This window comes from Lathyrus oleraceus, chromosome 7 (assembly GCF_024323335.1).
Source record: "Lathyrus oleraceus cultivar Zhongwan6 chromosome 7, CAAS_Psat_ZW6_1.0, whole genome shotgun sequence".
Taxonomy (NCBI): Eukaryota; Viridiplantae; Streptophyta; class Magnoliopsida; order Fabales; family Fabaceae; genus Lathyrus; species Lathyrus oleraceus.
Window position 1 is genome coordinate 222,619,728 of NC_066585.1, and position 24,357 is coordinate 222,644,084.

The 24,357-nt window shown below is 32.7% G+C and overlaps 1 protein-coding gene and 1 long non-coding RNA gene across 2 annotated transcripts; one reads left to right on the top strand and one right to left on the bottom strand.

Moving 5' to 3' along the window:
* Positions 1-15,354: 15,354 nt before the first annotated feature.
* On the bottom strand, positions 15,355-16,895 carry LOC127101644 (serine carboxypeptidase-like 50). Its single transcript, XM_051039113.1, has one exon. It carries the CDS (start codon positions 16,796-16,798, stop codon positions 15,461-15,463), a length of 1,338 nt encoding a protein of 445 aa, XP_050895070.1. The 5' UTR covers positions 16,799-16,895; the 3' UTR covers positions 15,355-15,460.
* A 1,989-nt stretch (positions 16,896-18,884) lies between these two features.
* Positions 18,885-20,155, top strand: LOC127106677 (uncharacterized). The gene is made up of 2 exons (XR_007795450.1): positions 18,885-19,816; positions 19,912-20,155. It is a non-coding gene; the product is annotated as an uncharacterized LOC127106677 (long non-coding RNA).
* Positions 20,156-24,357: the final 4,202 nt, after the last annotated feature.

Below are 24,357 nucleotides of genomic sequence, written 5' to 3' on the forward strand. Positions count from 1 at the left end.
AGTGAAATTGAAAGAACGTGAAAACTTAGATCAAGAGAATATACGAAGAAATTGTTGGAATTGGGGAGAGTGGTGCGAAATAAGTTGGAAAGGAATAGGAGAAATGAAGAAATGAAAAAAGTCTAATAAGGTGAGCCTGGAAAGTGAGGTGGGCATTAAATATCCAATTTAGGACCGTGTTAATCATATCACAAAATAAAATATATTTGTTGAGTAGCGGCATGAAAAACATGTCGCAACTCTAAAAAGTCATAAGAGTCAATTGTGACATCACTTACATGAATATCACGACATTATCAAAAAATTGTCGGTTAACCTACAATTTTATTAATTCGTCCAGTCAAACTTTTCATCTAAATTTTTTATTTCTTAAATGTTGTTTGCGACTTGTTTTACACGTTACAAATAAAATTTAGAAAATTTCAAACTTCCCCAATAATCTAACTATTTTATTTTTATTTTTAAAATGTTATAAATAGGTTTTTCGCACCACAATATTTTTTTAAAAATTATTCATTCTTTCTCTACTTTATAATATGAGTTTTAATTTTTTATTATTTAAAATATATAACGACGTAAAAAATACGTCGCAATATGTGTTTTTCAAGTCACCAAATTATGTTGCTAGAAAATGCTTTTTTTTAGTGAAAATCTTTTTTAATCAAGATGAAATGTGATTTTCGGAATAGTGTTATAACGAGGCTTCAAGCGCATATATATATATATATATATATATATATATATATATATATATATATATATATATATATATATATATATATATATATGGGAGAAGAAGGTAGAATGACAACTACAACAAGAAGAATTTCCATATACCACAATTATCAAAATGCAATGTTTCTCTCTATAAAATTTCTTTCTTTTTTTTTAAACATCAAAATCAACTAACTACATTGACATGTCTAGAAGATATGCATTGTGAAGTATCAAAGGTGTCTAAAGAAGATTGTAACCAACATTTTAACCTGAAATATCAAAATTACCAAAATTTCAAAAAATATACCAAGAATAACCACGTTTTTTAACTGATGCGCCAATTGAATTGGCGCATCCAATTAAGATCCAAATGAGGTGATCATAATACAAGTGCATGCATGCAAAACCAATGCATGTAGGCGGCACATGCATTGGTGCATACATGTCTTGGTGCCACATGCATACACTACATAGTGTATGCACCAATGCATGTGCCGCATGCATCTTTAATTTTTTTTCTTCTAAATTTTAAATGTTAAATTTATAATTAATTAAAAAAATACTGAAAATAAAAATTATATTTATATTATAATGAAAAATTACATAGAATTGACAAGAAGTTCAATGACGCGCCCGATTAAAACGTCCACCTGTTCCACATCCAAGTGCGTTAGTCTGTCTTCGAGGCCTCCCACGATTTTCCTGAGGTGTTTGGGATCTTTGAGTCTAACATGACCCAATGGTGGCTGGTGTGAACGTTCGGTGGTATTTGATAGATTTGTCATCATTTGTCCTCAATAGCTAAGGGAGGGGTGTCGCCAACGGTGCTTTCGTAATTGAGTTTGGTGCCTATGTTGTCGTAGTTTGGTTGTTGTGGTTGGGTGCATTGTGGACGGTATGGTTGCCTGAATTAGGACATTGGATCGGTTTAGAAACGAATCAATGGTTTCTGGGGTGTATTATAATTAAACAATGGTTGGGTGTTGTGACAATGTGATGTTTAGGTGGTCATTGGTGGGGGGCTACAATGGCATGAATCATATGAATCATCTGGGTTATAGACTGTTGTGGTGGTTGCGTATGGTTGTTGGTGGTTAGGGTTTGATTCTTGGTTTTGATTTTGGGTGTGTGGCATGAATGAGTTACAAGGTTGTGTGTTTGGTTGTTAGGTGTATATGGTAGGTTGATGGTGTGAGGTTGATCGTTGGGTTTGGGTGGGTTGACATTGTTCTTGGACGGGGATTTGTTTTTGGGCGTATGATAATGAAGATAGTTGGCGTGGATCAATCAAATACCTTGACTCAAACACAAATTATGGCGTTGTAACCAACCTAAACCATGCCATATACTGTTGAGTTGGTCTAGCACCATGTATGACTGGTTCATTTAAGATGTGTTGTTGTCGATTCCTCCATTGATGACACATCTCTTTTCTGAAGTCTCTCCAATCGGAATAATCCCATTGGGCATCGACTCTTTGTTGATGCCAATCTCCTAAACACGTCGGAGGTTCTGGAATTTGTTGCTGCATGTCGAACTGCAGTTTTACACGGTCACTCTGGTGCATGTCAACAGTAGTAAACCAGATAATTGGTGTTTTTGTTGTCCAAACTGCACCATCATCATGGTTAACCTGATGATCAAGACCCAGATATGGTCTCCAGATAAATTGTACAAGAATATGACATGATTAAATGATATGTAATTTGATCATTATTTTTAAATCAAAAGTAGAGTTGTGCAGTGGTATTACATAATTTGGTCCAATGTGGTCCAATAGATTACGATATACTACTACAGTGTGTTTCAAATACCTGTTGTAGTTCATCCCTTTAACTGACCACCTAGATCAAAAATATTTGAAAAATATTATATACAGTTAGTTGTAATATAGAGTCTAATAAATTAGATGGTAAAGTTTTAAACTTACTTTGTTGCAAAGGGGAATATGAATGACTTCTCGTTTACCGGGGCGAGTGATGACATTCTTGACCAACCCCATGCTTGTAGAAAATATGCGTATGAATAAAACATATAGGTATTTTTTGGCATTTTTACACAACGCACTATATAGATGGGCCAAAACAGCTGAACCCCAACTATACGTGCTTACCTTATTTATTTTTCGTAACAACGGTAAATACATAATATTTACCGTATTAACAGTACTTTCAAGAAATAAAAAATTACCAAATAGAATCATAATATAACACTGAGCTTTAACTATTTTTTCATACTCGGTAGATTCTTCGGTTAATGTTATACTCGCATAATATTGTTTGAGATATTTTAAGTTAATACCTTAACCCCTAGCTTGACCAGAAGTATCTTCCGTATTTGTGTCGTCACACAAAGGGGCATCCAACAATTTATTGCATATAGAGTTATCCTGGTTAACTCTACCATTTACGGCCTTACCATCGATACGTAGACCTAACAACATGTAGACATCCTCAACTGTGATGGTACACTCACCAAAGGAAGGTGAAATGTGTGAGTCTCGGGTCTTTATCTCTCTAATAAAGCAAGAATAAATTTGTAGTCAACCGAGTATGAAACTATGTTGAGGAGATTACAAAAACCGCATCCTCGAATATATGGTTCTATCAAAGGATCATGGGTTACATATTCATGTACACGACACCGAAATCGTTTTGGGTCCTAATAAAACATAAGTAAGAAAAAAGTAAGAAGAAGGAATAAACAATAGAAACATAAGTAAGAAATAAGTAAGAAGAAGTAATAACATACAAATGTCGTGATATTGTCGATTGCCCCTCAATGTTCATCACCCATAGTCAATAGAGACATAATGCATGGTTATATGCGTCAAGGTTAGTGGCACATGGATGCCTTTTTATGCATTCAAGGAAGAGGCGCCAAAGCAAGTGTCTCATGCCTTGCTTTATGCGCCATTGAAAATGTGAGTACAATAATCTCGCATATTGTAACACAATACAACTATACTCCATCATACAGGAAGGCTTGGATAGCTAGGACAAAGGCGGTTGAAAAAGTGTATGGCAATTGGGAGGATTCTTACAAACAACTTCCAAAATACTTGGTGGCTCTTAAACATTATGCTCTAGGGACTATTGTCAAGTTGGAAACGTTGTCGGCGTATACCCCAGGCAGGACTTGTGATATTGGAAATGGAATATTCCACCGTCTCTTCTGGGTGTATCAACCATGCATCAAAGGTTTTTCTTCCTGTAAACCTATTATACAAATTGATGGTACATAGTTGTACGGGAAATATAAAGGAACGCTACTGATGGTAGTGACACAAGATGGCAACAACAACATTTTTCCAATCGCCTTTGCCCTAGTTGATAGGGAGACTGCTGAGGGATGGATTTTTTTCCTAAAAAATCTTTGATTGCACGTTGCTCCTCAACCTAACTTATGTTTGATCTCTGACCGACACTCTTCAATAGTGAGTTCCTACAAAAACATTGATAATGGCTGGCAGGATCCTCTGTCGACGCATGTCTACTGCATTATACATATCGCTCAAAATTTTATGCGAGAGATCAAAGACAAAATGTTACGGAAGAAGGTTGTCAACGCAGGTTACGTATTAACAGAACCTTCTTTCAAACACTACCGCGAAGACATCAAGTTGTCTAACGCAGATGCAGTACGATGATTCGACAGTATTCCATTGGAGAAGTGGACTAGGGCATACGAAAATGATCAACGTTGGGGCCACATGCCAATAAATCTTATGGAATCAATGAACTATGTCTTCAAAGGCATATGAAACCTACCTATAATTGTTTAAGTGCAAGCAACATATTTGAGGCTAGGGGCGCTAATTGAGACCAGACGTTCCAAATGGAGTTCAGTGTTACAATATGGGAAGTTGTTCAGTGATGCTTCAATGAAATTCATTAGATACAAAGCTGCCAAAGCTAACACACACGTGGTCACAGTGTTTGATCGTACTAAAGGTTGGTACAGTGTTGCTGAGTCCATGGATCACAATGAAGGCATGTCGATGAGACAATACAGAGTGGAACTAGATAGAAGTTGGTGAGACTACGGAAAGTTCCAAGCCTTTTGTATGCCATGCTCCCATGTCATTGTGGCATGTTCGAAGGTTCGAAGGTTCGAAGGTTCGAAGGGATCCATCTTACTTACTATCAGACGTTTACAAAGTCATAAGCCTGTCAAATGTTTACAAAATTAGGTTTTCAGTTGTTGCAAAAGAGGATTACTTGCCTGAATATCAAGGGGACATTCTCTAGCACAATAAAGTTATGCGAAGAAAGAAAAAGGGTCGCGCAAACATCACCCGTATTCGAACTGAAATGGATACGACGAACAAAATGGTTCGATTATGTAGTTCATGTCGTCATCCCGGTCACAATCGTACTAACTGTCTCAGTGTTGGAACAAGCACAACAGGATGATTTTACATGTATCTCGTTTGCTTTATATTAAAAACAATATTTATTTCATATGATAACTTTGTGAGAAAATACCATGACAACACAAATACAACACATTCAACACACAAGCAACACATAAACAACAACACAACAGACTACAACAAATAAAATATCATTACTATAACTAAGCGATTACAACCATCAAAAAAAATTTGAACATATTATACATCATCGTGTGAACGTCTCTGTCAGTCTTAATATCCACCCATACACGCACTTCTCCATTTTGGTTGAGCGTGGACTCAAGTCATTGAATTCTTCTAATCCTTTCACCATATGCATTTTCTCCATCTAACCAACGGTTCAACGTCCGATTAAGACGTTCAAACGATTATATATTCCCAATTCGAATCTTTATCGGAGGTTGCACTGCTGAAAAGATTAAATCGGTATTTCTCTTGTGAATGTATTCAGACATGGTTAAAGAACAAAAAATTGAAGAAGACTGAGGTAGAATGAAAGAAAATGGGGTTGGAGGGTAAGAAGTTGTCTGCAAAAATATGGGAGATGCGCATGTTATTTATAGATGAACCATGAAATGCATGCGTCAGTGCCCTATGCATCACACACACATGAGTATCACACACATCCATGAATCAGATGCATGGGTGCACACACTAAACCACACATGCATGCACCAAGAAACATGACGCATAAGTGCAATGCCATTGGGAGCATGCGTCAGCTCCAATGACACCTCCTTTGGATCTTAATTGGATGCGCCAGTTCGACTGACGTATCAGTTAAAAAAATAGTCATTTTAATATATTTTTTGAAATTTTGATTATTTTTTATATTTTAATTGAAAATGTTGGTTATTTTAAAAAAAAATCACAAAAAATTTCACTAATATTCAAGAGTAAACCATTTAGAAAATTAATTTTTAAAGATATTAACTTTTAAATTAGGATATTTATAAATTAAAAAAGAAGAGTTATTTAAAAAAATCCACAAATAAATTGTGCAAATCTGTAGATAATAATGGAAATCTAGTAGGACTTATTGTCGGTTCATGAGTCTAGTGTGGAAATGATTGGGAATTCGGATGGCGCTGCTATAAGCATTTCTCAATTTTCCTTTTCAACACAGTTCAACCAATTTCATAGACCCCATAATTATAAACAAACTAATACAAGTGGCTTTCATTTCTTTGTATTTAGTCTTCCTAATAATCGTCACGAGAGACCCATAACAACTTTTTTATTTACTTTTCTTTTGAAGATATAAGTGGTAAATATCATAAAGTCGACTCAGACTCAAACTCAAACTGATGCGACCTGCTAATGTAGAAGGGAGGAAGGGGGAGCAATGAGATGCCCACTTGTCTACTTGTCGTCCTTCCATGTTTAGACTTTTACATGCATATATACTCCCGGATTAAAAAGCTATATTGCTTATTTGTTCCATTGAGAAATAGAAATAAGAAAAGGACTACTATGTAGCTCTTTTTGCCTCCAATATGGAACAATATTGATCCACGGAGTTGGGATTATCAATGAGATTGTCATTTTAATGTTCAAGTCACTGAAAGAATGAGGAATAATTTGAGAGTAAGAATAAATTTGAATATGAGAAATGGATCGCTTTACCTTTATATATCAAGAGTGATTAAAATTGTTCGCGTGTGATGTGGCGTGTTGTGTTGACAACTTCTGATTGAATCAAACGATGATTGATACACTAAAGTACTGAATTATATGCTTCTGGCCAAGATAAAATCTACCTGTTTTGTGCACCTTTTTACTCGAGTATTTTGAATAGTTCTTTATGAGATCTCGACCATTGGTAGTGCAGTTTGCACTTTCCAATGTGATAGATCACATGGTTCACTATAGTGAAAATGAAAACAAGGAGTCTCTGGTCTAGTAATCTTCTCTTTTTTCGCGGCTTGTGGTTTTTCTTCGTTTGTGATTTCTTTCATTGCCACCAGCTTTCCTGCACATGTTTTTATCTCTGACTAGTTTATGCCCCTTCTTTAAGTGCATGAATACCCAAAAATTAATCTCTTTTAAGGTAACACTCATGTCTCTCTTTCTTTTAATTTTGATTTCTTTATTAGGGTTTGGAGAAGAGAGCCTTAGGGCTTCTGGTCTATTTGTTTTTCACTTTGACGAACCTCTTTGTCATAGATGTACTTTGATAGGGACGCCATATTTATCTCTAAGTATGTCTTGGAAAAATAATTGTATTTATTTATTTTTATGTGTTGGCAGAACCTTTACAATTGACGGCCTTCAACCTTAACTTTAGGTGGTTGGGGATAAATTTTCATTGTGGAAATATGAAGATTTAAGCATTTATAAGTGAGAGAATTCACCCACCTATCACCTTAAGGTTTTGGGTGAGTATATTGTATGTCTCTCACAGAGGTGTTGCTCTAAAAGAAGAAATCCCACAATGCTCAATGCTCCCTGGTGAAAAACTCTCCCAACACATGGATCATGAGTCTTTGGTTCGACTATTTACTGTGGAAATTGGTAAACAACCGCTGGTCCTCCCTAAGCCTTGAAACTAAGGGTTACTTGCAGGATCGACCAGTTGATCCTAAGACATGTGCTAGTGCAAGTGTGGCTTGTTCAATTCAACGGAACAACTTTGTGAGGAACGACTACTGACAAAGTATTGAACAAGCGCAGGTTTTTTCCACACGAACGGTTTAAACGACGCTATAGCCTATGGGTGACTCGTGACCGACAACACTACAACATTCAAAAGACGTACACGATGAACACGCTTTTGGTGAACTCTATTATCGTAATAGAATCAGTGTCGATAGCGTAGACGACAATGTAAAGTGATAGCTCAAGTAAATGAAATTAAAATAAAATGTTCAACAGGAACAATTGAAAAGTAAGGAAGTTACATTGAAATAAATGTGGTGATTCACGTACATAACACTCTTAAAAACTCTTGCTTCCTCGCGCTAGGAATGAGAAGTTTCTTACAAGTGATTTTTAGTAAAAGGTGAACACCTTGAGCCCCTCTTGGGATATCTTATTTATACTAAACTAAAGAAAACTGCCTACAGGCCAAAACTCCTAAAAACTAGCAGACGTCGTGCCACACGCTCTGCAAACCATGTGAAGTCAGCCTTAGTCAGAAAGGAGGGAAAGTTCTTTACTCTCAAACACTCGTTATGAGCTAAATCTCCTGACTCTGTTAGATATCTGGCAACATGATCTATTATCGATTCACCAGATTCTCCCCCAAACTTAGTGTATTTAGGCACTTTCATTCCCCTAGGTGCCTCGGCTTGGAGAATAAATTCAGCCAATGGGGAGGCGTACAGTGGCTTTTGCAATGTGGCACCCATACCATTTCTAGCCATAATCCTTTTGACAATAGTTGTTAAATTATTTTCTACTGTTAAGTCTTCTTGTCGATGTTGATCGATAATTTGATCAGCATCCTGGTGTCGGTTAACCAATACCATCTGGTTACGTCCTGCGACTCCTGATTCAACGCCTTGATTTTATTGGGGTCTAAGGATTTGTCCCTCGTGGACTGTCTCATCTTCTGCTGCCCCTATCTCCATCTAAACAGGAACAGTTTACCTAACCACTTGTGCCATCTATCGAGCCGGTGCCCCTAGAAAATTACACAAGCGCGTCAATTGATTCGCCACCTGCCTATTTGTTTCAGCAGATTCCTGTATCACTGGATTAAAAACTGTACCCATTTGATTGGTCAACATATTAACCAACTCGTGGTTACTATCATTCATTTGCTGCCTCAACACCGCTATTGAAGTGTTCGACAGCGACATGGTTTTGTTCTGAGTATTATTCCTAATGTTGCCCCCTTGCGCTGATCCTTGCAAGGATGGATTCGTGTTTTGAGCGTTGTCTGAAAATAATGTTGCACTTGATGTCGATTGATATCCTGGCATTAAGGAATACGGCATTCCATAAAGAGGATCTGTGGTGCCAAAGTGAGGCACATAAGGTCTGAACGTCGTTATCGTTGATCCTGAACCCCCCGGTGGAGGTAGAGGAATTGATGTTCCAACCGCACCCGTAGTCGACACCGTTGAGGCTGCACTTGTCATCGGCAGCAAAGTGGCAACTTGTGAGATTACTGTTTCCGTAGTAGATAAAGTTCCTCGTGGTACTTCATCTGTATTGGAATGGTTACTTGCACGATCAACCAGTTGATCCTAAGACATGTGCTAGTGCAAGTGTGGCTTGTTCAATTAGACGGAACACCTTTGTGAGGAACGGCTCCTGACAAAGTATTAAACAAGCGCAAGTTTTTTCCACACGAACGGTTTAAACGACGCTATAGCCTATGGGTGACTCGTGACCGACAACACTACAGCATTCAAAAGACGTACACGACGAACACGCTTTTGGTGAACTCTATTATTGTAATAGAATCAGTGTCGACAGCATAGACGACAACGTAAAGTGATAACTCAAGTAAATGAAATTAAAATAAAATGTTCAACGGGAACAATTGAAAAGTAAGGAAGTTGCATTGAAATAAATGTGGTGATTCACGTACATAGCACTCTTAAAAACTCTTGCTTCCTCGCGCTGGGAATGAGAAGTTTCTTACAAGTGATTTTTAGTACAAGGTGAACACCTCGAGCCCCTCGTGGGATATCCTATTTATACTAAACTAAAGAAAACTGCCTACAGGCCAAAACTCCTAAAAAATAGCAGACGTCGGGCCACACGCTCTGCAAACCGCTCTATCCACGTTCTGCAAACTGCTCCATATTCTGGCGCTTTATTCTTCTTGTAACTGCTAGTCATTTTCCAATTTCAAATTTCCCCGCCCAGGTATTTAGGGCGACACTGTCTGCTATGTGTTTGGCACTATCCAAAATTCCTTAAGTCCCAAGCTTCATTTCAGTCGACGGAATGGCCTTTCGACCAAACGTGTTTCTTCTGTCGGCTTCATCCCTTGATAACTTACGTTTTCCTCAACTCTTGCTTATCTCAGGCACATCTCCACCCTTTGATGGGGTATAAACCCTAAATTCACAAGACCCTTTCATTAATTACGCCTTCAACATGCCTTAGAGATTTCTCGTGGTAACATCGAACAAGGGATCAACTTACTTGTATCGAAAGTCAACGACGCCACAAGGGTGCTGAGTAAGAAATGTTCCATTGAAGAGTGCCAGTGGCACCATAAGGATGGTGAGTAAGAAACGTTCTATGCGATACAAGAATTTGTGGAAGTAAGAAGAGCTTCCACTTGAGGGGGAGCATTGTGGACTCACACTTGAGTAGTGTGGATAATAGTCTCACATTGATTGGAAATATGGAGACTTGAGCATTTATAAGTGAGAGAACCCACCCACCTATCACCTTAAGAGTTTGGGTGAGTATATAGTGTGTCTCTGACAAAGATGTTTCTCTAAAAGAAGAAGTCTCACAATGTTCAATGCTCCCTGGAAAAAATTCTCCCAACAAGTATTTTGGATCACAAATGTAATATTGCATGTGTTAGGGTCATTATTTAATTAGCCAAAACTGCATTGGTCTAATCAATATTAAGTATGTGGTTAAAAATATAAATGTCATGAAAGATGACATTATTGTGTAGATATCATAAGTCAATATCTAATTTGATGAGGGGTCAAATTAGAATATTGAAAACCAAGAAATAACCCTCAGGTTATTTATAGGGGTTATGGTACCCATTTATAGAGAACGTATTACGGCTTATCAAAAATTCTATCTTCATTCTCATGAGAGGAGAATCAATGAGCCATAGAGGAACTCTACAAATCGGAAGATCAATTACCCGCAAAACCTTCCGTAATTCTCAATAACAAACTCATATATATTTCTACTTTTATTTTCTGATAATTCTTATATGGATTTAAGGGATACAAGTGGATGAGTTATTGACTCATAAAAATTATTTTAGCATTATATTCTTAATTTCTATATCAATATAAATAATACAACTATGAACAAATTATACATCATCATCTATTACTTCATTGTCCTAATAACATATATACTTTTATAAAATTACATAAATTTTTTCTTTATTTTCACACTAACAAATATCTACAACTCAATTTAAAATCTAAATAATCTTTAAAAAATATCATTTCTAACATTTGTCATTGCTACATGCTTATTAATAATAATTTAATCAGGCATGAAATCATTCTAATTACATTAGTTCTAAAATAAATCATAAAATTTATAGAAAGGAATATAAATCACTCTAATTACAAGTCAAAAATAAAATCATAAAATTTATAGAAAACAAATATACGTTTTCTTTCTGGTAAATGATTATTAATAACCTATAAATCTACAAATCAAAAATCGAAATCAACACAATAATATTCATAATGAACAAATAGGAAAATTTCCAATTATTTAAATGAATGGTTGAAAGAGTTTATAGGAATCAAAATACTCATATTTTTTTAACAAAATCATAATAATAATCATATAGAATACGGTATATAATTTTTTTCATTTCTTTTCTTTATAGATGTCAAGATATATTTTTGACAGAAATAAAAAAGATCTTGGCATAATAACAACAAGATTAAAAATAAAAATTAAATATAAATATGATGAAGCTTCCTTATTTGATAAACTAATATGAGGATTATTTTTTCTCTTCTTCTAATTCTAAGCTCCATCTCTATAATTATTTTCTCCTGTCTCAATTTTTCTTTCAGTTTCTAAGAAAAGTTTAACTTAAAAAATGAAAAATCAACATGTTAAACAAGTTCGTCTTTATGTAGGTACGTAGACACAAGTTCAAAGGTCTTGTTAAACAAAAAAAATATAATTAATGAATTTTTTTCTCATCCTCATACTCTATTTTTCTCAAACATCTTTTATATAAAAAAACACATACACACATAAAAAAGGCTCTCTAAGAGTACATAAGACATTTTATGTGGGTTTTGTTCGTACTTTTCCCTTTTCCTTTGGAAACAATAAAAACGCGGTGGCGACTCTGCTTTTATTGACGTTAAACTTATTCATAGCTTGATGGTCATGAATTTACCAGTATAGTTTCCTCCCGAGACTTCCACTAAACACTTGATATCTTTGCAAGATTTTTCCACAAACCTTCTACAAAAGAAAAATAGAGCTTTTTCATTGGCTAAGTTCAAGAGCCAATAAATAGAGATTTTATCCAAGCTAAGCTCAAGAACATACAACTTAGATTTTGAATATGTTTTGCTTGCAACCTAGTCAATTTTTTAACAAAAATAACCTCTAATATAATCACCTCTTGAATACAACAAATTAAAGCACAACATTGATTACAACAAAACTCTCTCTTGGGTTCTTTGGTCTTTTACCACTACAATAATTATTGTAACAAGAAAATATGAATAAAAAAAGAGTGGAAGAAGGATATAGTGATTTCTATTCAGAAATTCAATATAAAACAAAATGAGGAGAAACATTATTTAAATAGGACAAAAAATTGACTAAAAGAGAAAATGTTAGGTGGACCATTTTAGTATTTTGATTGATTAATCAATTAAAACCTTTCAAAATACGAAAACTCTAATTAAAAAAGAAAATCCTAAAATGGTTATATCTATACCGTTTAATCGATTAAAATCTTTTTTAATCGATTCAGAGATTATTTGATGTACTCTAATCGATTGGATCAAATACTTAATCAATTAGGTAGAATAAAAACTTTTCTAATTAAATAGAAATATATCTTAATCAATTCTACAAAAGTCTTGATAGATTTTCAAGAGGTATTAAGAAATCAATCAAGGTTTTAAAAAAAGAATTATGTGTGATTGTGGTAGTACTTTAAGATTTACTCTTAACCTTTTACATTTATATGTCATTTTATATATTTATAAATAAATTGAATTTTTTTAAACCACTTTTTTGGCTCAAAATTTTAAGGCCTAAAGATCTTGGTTGGGTTGGCTTACCCTTGGTTATTCATATGCCTTGAATTTATTTTAATTTTTAATTTTTTAGATAGATTATTCATAAGGTTACATGGCAAACGATTTTTTAATTTCTTACTATGACACTTATAAAACAAAATCTTAAATGAGTTGGAAAGTAAAGGAAATATTTTAATACATCGTATATATTAATTAGGCACTACGTAAAAATACGCGCAGACAATTGTTAGTTAATTAACCTATATATATTACGGAGGGAAACATATTTATGAAAAAGTTAGGTAATGATTTTTGGAGAGAAGAGTTTCCATAAGCGTTCATTAAATTTCTCAGTAGGGTAGAATTTTCAGATCATCACCCCATTCTAATCGCTCCAAAAGGGAACTACATCAACGTGGCGTCTCAACAATTCAAATTTGAAAGTGCATGGCTTCTTGATGACTCCTATAATGATATGATAAAAAATGCATGGAGGTTGGATAGTGACCTGATTCATAATCTTAATCTACTGCGAGAAAACATCAAAGATTGAAAATATAGCACATTTGATCAAGTAATAAGCAAAAAGAAGGAATCGATGGCTAGATTGCATGGAACACAATTAACGCTGCAAAGGAATGATAACCATATACGGTTGAAGATACTTGAAGAGAAATTGCAAGAGGAATTAAGAAATATTCTAAAGAAGGAAGAACTTATGTGGTTTCAAAGATCTCGTGCAAAATGGTTAACAAACGGATATCGAAATACAAAATTCTACCATTTTAAAACCGTAAAAAGAATATGTCACAACAAAGTTGTAATGCTATTTCATTTGGATGTTGGTTCATGATAAATTGCTTAATAATTGCAACAAAAGCAGAATGAGGATTAGCAAGCTATGTGTAAGTTATGTGCGAGAAGTGTGAAAACTACTATGCATGCATTTGGAGATTGCCCAAGTGCCATGCACGTTTGGGCAAATAAGGTTCCAAATAATATCTTTAATGTTTTCTTGCAAGTAGATCTCACATATTGGATTATCTTGAACCTTGAATCCAATTGTAGTGATGCTAAATCTTGGAGTGAGTATTGGGCAGTCGCGTGTCATTGGGTTTGGATGTGGAGGTATAAAGACGAGCACGGTGAAGACTTTAATCGGCCTTTCAATTCGGGAGACATGTGGCACAGATGGTGAAGAACTATGAGAATGGAAAGATTCAAAATGATGTGATATCCGAGGGTTAGAAATTGATGGAGATGATTGGATGAAAGTCATCGCAGAATAACTTGGTTAAGCTTAACACAAACGAAACTTGTAAAGATCTTAATAGGGCGGGATGTGGTGGTGTTATCAAAAATAATATAGGAGATTGGATTGCTAAAAATCTTGGAAGATGCATTGGGTTGGTTCCGAGTTATGGGGAATTTTCGAAGGGCTTAAATGTACCCATAGGCTAAGACCTGGTAGAGTGAAGCTTAATGTGGACTCTTGGATGTTGTGAAGGCTTTAGAGAAAGGAGTTTCTAATAGAATCGATGATCATGCTTTGTTAAAGACAAATTTGAAGGTAATTGACATCCATGACGAGGTCCAAGTCGTTCATTCTTATTGGGAAGCTAATAAATGTGTTGATTTACTGGGAAGCTAATAAATGTGTTGATTTACTGGCGAATGATGGATGCTACCTAGAGGATAATAGTATATTTTATGATATAATATTTAATCATATTAGGTTGATGATTTCAATAAAGTTGTTTTCTCTCATATGGTCTGTTTGTAGTTTTTTTTTATCAAAAAAGATAATGTTTCTAAGTTGATTGTGGATCTTTTTTTTACCTTTCATCCATTAATCTACCTCAAACTCTCATAATCAATCTCCATCTTTATTGTAGTTCTTGTTATTTAGTTTCGTGATTTTTGTTAAAATGAATACTTGTATTTAACATTTGTCATTTGATTTGGGTGATTTTGTTAAAGATTTAGGACTCATTGATTTGTTTTTCTTTGCCATTAAAACTTATACTTAAAATGATTTTGGATATGAAACGAAATCTATATAATACTGTAATAACTTTGTGTTGTCCTCTTCTCTTTTTCTTTACTTTGTTCCATATTCTTTCTCCACTTTGCCAGAATAAAAACAAGCTTTCTTCCTAAACCGCTGATGTGTTGTTGTAAACCAGCAGAGCCTCCAAGGTGCTTAGGGTTTCATCCATGTTGCAATTTTATTTAGACTGTTCAACATTTCATTCTCTTTAAGTTTAATTTCAATTTTGTGAACTCTGAGTGATGAAATTTAGACATTGAAAATGGACTAAGATCAAATGAAAAGAGAAACCAAATCCATGTTGGTACCTTAATTTAAGCAAAACATGCATTTCCACATTTATTACAATTTCGACAACAAAAAAACATCATCAAAACTGACAACTCAAGACATACTAACATAAGGCACACTTCCAAACAAACCCTTTTCCAAAACCCAATCTTCAATCATAGCTTGAGAATTCAAAGGTTGGTCATTAGGCAAAAGATGTCCACCTCCCAAAACCACAACATTTGTAAGTGTCTTCCATTTTTGCACATAACCAGCTACATCTCCATTCACCTTCCAAATCTCTCTCTCACCATTCAAAAACTCAACAATCCCTTCCCATTTCATAGTCTTCACCCAAGCCTCAACTTGAACCACACCATCTCTCAAATCACGTTGTCCTTGATACAACAACAACCTAGTACTACTCTCTTTCAACAACTTCTCCACCATAAACTTAACACTCTTCATCACATCATCATGCAATACATCACCAACAAGATCACTGCATATCTCATAAACAAACGATTCGTCAACTTTCACTCCTAACGCCTTCTTCACTTCAGCAATGTTCAATAACTTTTCAACCAGATCATCATCATAAGGAACATTCCTTGAGTAATCATACAAAGTAGCCAACCCTGTCATGTTTCTCAGTAAACTCAATACATTGTTTCTAGCATCAGTTGCCTCACTCCAATTCCCTCTTTCAACCAATCTAACAGCTTCAAGCTGAGCTTTTTCCATCTCGTTCTTTTGCTTCTCATTGATTAATCCAGTGTAATAAGCATTGGCAGCATGAGTAACAACCTGTGTTACAGGGTCTGTTAATCCATCACCGATTGCCAAACCAGCTAAATTCACTCTCTGAGACTCTTTCAACTCTTTCAACTCGGCATTTTTCTGCAATATGTAGTATCCAATTGCAGGAACATATTTTCCAGCATAGCTTTCACCGGTGATATAAATAGGACGATGTTTGAAAACAGGATCAAGTTGAATAAACCTTGTTATAGCGGCGAAAAGGTGTTTCGCCACTCCGTTTTGATCGGTTGGAATCTCTTGTGGTGTTGAGGCTACACTGAAGCCAGTTCCAATTGGATTATCGAGAAAAAGAAGACCAAAGATTCTGTTCCAAGAACCAGGGTTGGGTTGAAGGGTGAGTGATTTGGTGACACGGTAGGGTCCGAGTTCGTAGAAGTTGGCAATCATGGAGGAGCAGCCAGGACCACCTTGAAGCCAGATGAGAAGTGGGGTTTGGGAGAGAGATAAGGATGAGTTTTGGGCTTCATAGAATGTGTAGAAAATGGAGGAATTGGAGGTTGAGGTGACTGGAAGGTAACCTGATTTTGTGGGAAGTGCTTGTTTGGGAAATGATGTTGAAGAATGTGAGAATGAGAAGCATAAGAAGAAAAGAAGGGTGTTGATGAAGAGGGTTGTTGAATCTTTGTCCATGTTGATTTAATGTGAGTATGTAGTGAAAATTTTGGATATGAAAACAGGATTTGAAGGACAAGAAATATGAACCGCATATGTTGTGAAGGTATTGGCTAGCGGACAAATATGACCTTGGAAATATCAATTTATCATTAAAAAATGTTGGGTAACTTTACCCACATGACATGTCTCACATCTATTGATAATTAATTATTTGATTTGTTATGTTATCGTTGAATTTTGGAGGTGTTTTTTATCATTAAAGTCTTCGCTTTTCTTTCTATTCTTTATTAGAAACTATGTTAGATTTTGGTGATTTTGGATTGGATTTGAAGCAATATTTGAAATTTTAGTTGTTTCTTTGTCATTATTGCAACATGTGATTATTTAAAAAAAAAGGAAACATTAATAACTTTTAATTAAGCAAAAAAGTATTTGAGTAATAAAGTTTACTTAAGCTCTTATATAATTTGAAAACTCAATTCTATCTCTAATAGTTAACTTTATTCAATAATTAGTTATTTAGATTCTTTGATCATGTTTGATTACGAGCGAGGCTATAACACAAATATCAATATTGATATTTAAATGTAATTATATATATTAGTATTAGTTTATATAGACATATTTTTAATTATAGGTAGTGTTTTATGAATCAAATTGAGGACCTTTTACCCCTTCATCCCTAATACAATTTCGATTTTGACAATCCATATATAAAAATTAGAATGTGTTTGTATATGATGCGTTGAGTTATGTAATGTGATAGTTTTTTTTAATAAAAATATTAATTAGTTTCTTTAGGAGGTTAGTTTAAGGAATTTAGGGATAATTATGATCATAATATTTGTTTTTTTATTAGATGCACCAAATTATTAAGATAAACTTTTACAAATATGATTGGATAGGTTACATATCTTCTTATGTTTTTTATATCTTCTTATGTTTTTTAATATATTAATGACAATTTTTTACGGGGATATTAATCGGTGCTTTATATTTATCAAAGATAAATATTTATCATGTACTTAAATATTTACAAACGATAAATTTATTTGTATCAATCAATGAAAAATATTTGTTAGATTTTTGTATATTCAATAAAAAATATGTGTCCGGTATTTTTTTTATAATCAATAAATATATCTTCCATGTTCTTTTATGCATTTAAAATCAAATATTTTGTTTTAATTAATATAAAAATATAAAATACAATTTAAAATGAAACAATTTATCCTGTAATGTATTGATAATTAAAATTTTTAAAAATTACTTAGTCTTATATATTTATCTTGTATAAAAAATTTATAACAAAATAAAATAAATTAATTGATTAATGACATATAGTTATTTTATGTTGAATTCATATAATATTGATTTTACAAAATTCTTTAATAACATTTGTCATTCGTCATGTATATAGTTTTATGATAAATTTTTATTAATATATATATTAAAATAAATTGATAATTGAAAATATAAAAATTATTTAGTCACAAGTATTTATCTTGTATAATTTTTTTATAACAAACTAAAATAAGTTAACTGATTAATCATATATAGTTATTTTATGTTGAATTATACGACTCAAAATATTAATTTTGTAAAATTCTTTAGAAAGTACAATAGTCATTAATCATAATCATGTATATAGTTTTATGATAAACTTTAATTAATATTTATTAAAATAAGTTTAAAATTTATTTAGTAGACAAAAAATATTAAATTAAAATGATTGTTTAACAAAACAATTATTTTATAAATTTAATGGTAGTATATTGTCAGTAATCATATAAATAATTTAAATTTTATAAGCTGACTTGATATGGTACTATATTGATTGATAGTATAAAAATAATTTACACGGTGAGTGAACCATCTCTTTTCTCTTATTTTATTTATTAAAAATTGTATCAAAATAATTGTGTGGAAGATAAACAAGTTTATTTTACGCTAAAAATAAAATCACCATACTAGTAATTTGCATTATTGATTTCTAATGATGAGAGTAGTAAAACAAAATATTAAATTTAGTTGGGGGTGTATATTAGGGGGGAAAGATGTTATCTTTCTGTTGGTTCAGAATATGGACGTGAATTGGGCCTTTACTTTGGTCCCTATTCCTTTTTCCAATTTGACAGTATAAAATGAAGCTTTCTTCCTCAACCACTGATATAGTGTTGTTGTAAACTAGCAGAGCCGTCAAGGTGCTTAGGGTTTATACATTTTGCATAATTCGTAGTGTTCATCATTTCATTTTCTTCAAATTTAATTTCAAAACTGTGAATCGTGAGTGATGAAGTTTAGGGGTGAAGCATATAGGGGAGAGCAGTATTAATCTGTGGCTCTGAAATACCCGTAGGTTCTCTATGGGGTGCCCTGTCTTTCATGCCCTTTACATCAAATATATGGCATCATAGTACGGATTTTGTGCTTTTAATCACTTTTCCGCCTCCAAACGCCATTACATCATAATCATACACTTCATCACTCTTCATTTTGTTCTGATACATATCAATTTTGTAGCAATAATAAGGGGTTTTGTTGTTTTAAACTTGGGTTGTTAAGAAAGTGATGATTAAAGCGCAGGTACTTCTGAGATATAGTTGGTTTTCGACAGATCTAGTGTTAGTTCTCTTGGTGCAGCATACTATACTAGTGTTGCTGTGCCGGGCTTCTGGATCGAGTCTGCATGATTATATTATTAACTGCTTACTGATTTTTTTTGACTTTCAAAGTAATTGGTTATACCGTAAAATCTAGTTCTACTATAATTGTTGCTTTTGATGTGCATTTAAACAAAGTGTTTATTTGTAATTTTGTTAAGATGATTTGTGTATTTTTGGGGCACTAAGGTTGTTTATTTACAGGATGTTATTACCCTAGAGCAGTTACCTTTGGTAATTTTGTCTTCCCGATTTTGTTTTTGTTTGTGTTAACACCAAAAATCATTATGTATGGAGAGAGAGAGAATGAGAGGGACTATGGATGTTCGTTGTGCAGGCTATAACTTATCCGAATCGCAAGAGACTATTGGTATATATGGTTTTTATAAATATTAATAAAATTTATTCAACAATTACTCTGGAATTTCAACTGAGAAGCAAAACTAACCAAGAAACTGCAATCAGAAAATGCAAAAGGTAACATATGGCGTGTTTCAATCGGCTAAGTTCACAGTTGCGAAGAGAAAAGGGAAGTTTTTGAAGAAGTGGAGACTGAGAGCACAAATAATATAAACCATACATTCATCCCGTCCCACATTGATTGTTTCATTAATATTAAGTGATTATATAATTCACCATGGTTTTAAATTATTTATTTCATATGTAAGTAAAAAATGCAATGGTAACATTTAGAACCGCAATTTAAACATGTTGTCATGGATTCATACTCTAAGAAACGGATTTAGACCCATAAAATATCTTTTTAATATTTTAATTAATTAATTAAAAATTTTAATTAAAATTAATTAAATTTAGTTTAACTATTATTAAATATTAAATTAGTTAAAAACATATTAAATAATAAAATATCATAGTTAACTTTGTGAATTAATTAATTTTTTTTTTTTTTTAATAAGGGGATCAAGAACATTAATTTAAAAGGAATCAAAACTACATTTAAACCTTAATCATTTATATGATATTATGAAATAAGTTTATAGTTAATAATTTTATAATTTAATGCATAAATATGAATTATGTATTACAATTTTAAAATTTATTTTATGTCTAAAGAAAGTTTATAAGATTGTATTTTTAAATAAAATTGAAATTCTATTAATATTTTATATATTAAGTGATACATAAGTGTTAAGTTAAATTGAACTTTTTTTTAATCTTATTTTTATCATTATAGCAATGTTAACAAATTAAAAATGAAAACAAAAATAAATATATAATAATTTTATTTCAAATAAAATAATAGTATTTATAAATAAATAATATTTTATTTTTTCTTAGTATAATACAAAAGAATACAATAAAATATATAAATATTGAGCTCTCTAAAGAATTAAAAAAATATAATAATTTTGTATGATTTTGTAACATAATGCGATTTTGTTTGGTTAACTTTGGTTTGCAAAATACAAATTGCAAACCTAAATGAATTGTGCGTTTTTTTTTGCAATTTTTTGCACAGTTCCTTCAACAAAATTCATCAATCAAATGACTTGGCATGCATACAACAAAATAGAAATGTACTTGATCTCACAAAAAGAGAGTGTTACTATTAGTTCCTTCTTCAAGTACCATGAGATTGATGTTTCGCCAAAGTGCTTAGGGTTTAATCCATGTTACAATTTTGCATAATTTATAGTGTTTGACATTTTATTATGCTTAAATTTAATTTCAATTTTGTGAATGGTGAATGACGCAGGTTAGGGCTGAGGCATATATGGGAGAGCAGTAAGTATTAATGTGTGGCTCTGAAATATTCGTAGGTTCTCTACAGGGTGCCCTATCTTTGATGCCCTTAACATCAAATAATTATGGCATCTTAGTATGGATTTTGTGCTTTCATTACAATTCCACCTCCAAACACCATTATATCTCACAATCATACACTTCATTAAGCACTTTCAATTTAATGCTTCACTTTTTTTTCATACGTGTCAATTTTGTAACAATAACTAGGTCTAATAATAAGGGATTTTGTTAGTTTAAACTTGGGTTGTTAAGACATGGATGACTAGAGTAGGTATTTATGATATATGGCTGGTTTGACAACTAGTGTTAGTTCTCTTGGTGCAGCAACATACTAGTGTTGATGTGTCGGGCTTCTGTATCGTGTCTTCATGATTATGTTATTAACTCTTAACTGTTTTTTTTACACAAAGTAATTATTTATTTGTGATTTTGTTCAACCGTCATTTCTTAATGATTTGTGTTTTTTGTGACACTAAGAATGTTTCTTTATTTACATGATGTTAAGACGCTAGAGCAGTTATCCTTTTGGTAATGTTATTTGTGGCCGTTTTTCCCACAGTAATGCCCCCACTTGGTTCACAAGTTGTTGTTACTCAACTCAACTTTGTTGCCGATTTTGTTTTTGTGTTAAGATAAAAAATCGTTCATGATCCAAGAAATTAAAAGTGATGAATGAAGTGTATGGTTGTGAGATGTAATGGATGATTGGAGGCGGAATAGGTATGAAAACACAAAACTCATACATTGATTCCATGAAGCTTAATTCTATGAAGCGTGATAAATTGGTTAATAATCTCCTCATAGTGAGTCAACTTTTTAACAGTATAATTGGGTCAGTTGAGAAACAAATTGACATCACTCGCTTCTACCTTAGATAACATTAGTTTTTCAATAAATACACCAAATTTTATGGAAAAAAACATCCAAATCAGAAGTATATATTTCAATATGTAACTTACTAATATAATTGAATATATTTTGGACTGGTGATTGCAACAAATGCAATAATCTGGTTCATATTAGCAAGAAGATCTTGTACACTTCTATCGAAAAATTGATTAACTGATTAACGATCCTATCAAAAAGAATGAAAGTGGTTGATCCATTATTATCGATGACTTGTACATGAATCTTGTACTTGAAAAATTAATTTCATATTAAAAGAAATACATAGATAATAAACTACATAGTAAAAAAAATTATGTAAGAATCAAATGACTTGCCTAGGAATAGTTGTCATTGATATTTTTACTTTTCACATAAAATGACTCCGTTTATACCTATAGGATGGTTAATTAGTACTCCCTCCGTTCCTAAACATATACTCGAGTTGGTCTCATTCCAGACTCCGTTTATACCTATAGGTATATATTATACTCCATCCAGTCTCAAATATTTAAAACTATAGAATTTATATTTATAGACCATAAACATATACTCGCTCTGGTCTCATATATAAACAACTTTACAAAAAGCTCACCCTTTAAGAAAAATGTAAATTCATTTAAATCTTACATTCTTTCTAAATTTATCCCTATTTTTAATTTTGAAAATCGTTAAAAACATAGACATGTGAAAGAAATAGGGGTATATTTGAAATAATGACATTACATGTAATAATTATAGGTAACTTTTGCTTATATTTAAGACCATTTAATTTTTTTATTACTTATATTTGAGACCGGATGGAGTAGAATATATACCTATAGAACTAAGCATATAGATATGCATGCTCATAAATAGAACCTATAGGACATAACTATGTAATGATTTGGATGCTCAAATAAGACAAACTTCATCTTTCATACAAAAAAAAATTTAAACAACATATGTAACTCCTATCAGGCATAATTCTAATTATGAGTAAGACTATAAGAATGCAATTTTGCTTAGACAAATCAATCAAGTAAATTTTCTTATGATAGTTTCTGATTTTGTTCAACTTATTAGAATTCAATTTTTCTTACAAAAATAGATTGTAATCTTATATTCTTAATAGTTAATCATATTGATTTTAGAATACTTTACGTCCTTTGTTCCCTCGTAGAGAGTTTGGAGGGCATCCCATATACCTTTAGCACTCGTATGATGTGAAATCAAATAAAACACTTTAGCACTTAGTGCTGAAATAATTATGTTCCTCGCTTTCAATCATATGAAGCCTTTTTTGTTTCATCATCATTCCAAACTTTTGGATGTTTAACAACATTGTTATCACCCTTGGAAATAAATGGTCCCTCGGTGACGACACACCAAGGATTTTTGTCAACCGATAACAGGTGTACATACATGATAAATTTCCAATATATATAATTTTTGCCTTTGAAATCGGGTGTCATATTATACGCTCCTTTAGGGTCGTTATCTTATGACATGCTCACAAACTTTTGGATGCTAATTAGACACAATCAAAAGACCGGGTCTTGATGCCAATTGTTAGGTGTGAATACGGAAGTAGAAAAATGGTATAGAGGGGGTGAATAGACCCAAATTAAAATATACAATCGTTGTTTTCCAAAATCAGAGTGTTTTCAAAAATGAGTTGCGAGCGGAAGATTTGAAGCGAAAAATAAAAATTATACAGTTGAATGTTGATCAAGCTAACACGGTTCATTTCATAAATATCCAAGATTATAATAATGAAATTCTTGGTATGAATTGATTCAATTTGTGTAGTTAAAAGGAGTGTACACAATTGATTCAATATATGGAATTCTAATAATCAATTTGTTTTCATATTTATCAATCACAAGACTAGCTTAACTATTTGTCAAATTCCAACAAACCCTAAAGTTTTACGTAATAAATCACTATCAAGAACGAAACGATATAATACGAAGGAATTGAAAAATTTGGCATGCAATCACTACGAATTTAAATGCTAGAGTAAAATTTAGAGAGATGACACCGAGATTTGTAGTGCTTCAACGTTCGTCATCGTTTAGCCTACGTGCACTCTTCATTGGTTTCCCATTGGAACCTGCATAATTCCTTGTTATTTGAAAAATATTTCCAAGAGTTCATATAACCACCAGTTCACAATACAACTAAAAAATATATCTCCTAATTTATATCTCGACTTGTATACAACAAACTTGTCAAACTCTTCTACGTAATTTTTACTCGAATATGTTTCTTGAATCT

What these genes read in the sequence shown, in the direction of transcription:
- LOC127101644 (XM_051039113.1), bottom strand. Translation starts at nt 16,798, where the DNA reads ATGGACAAAGATTCAACAACCCTCTTCATCAACACCCTTCTTTTCTTC.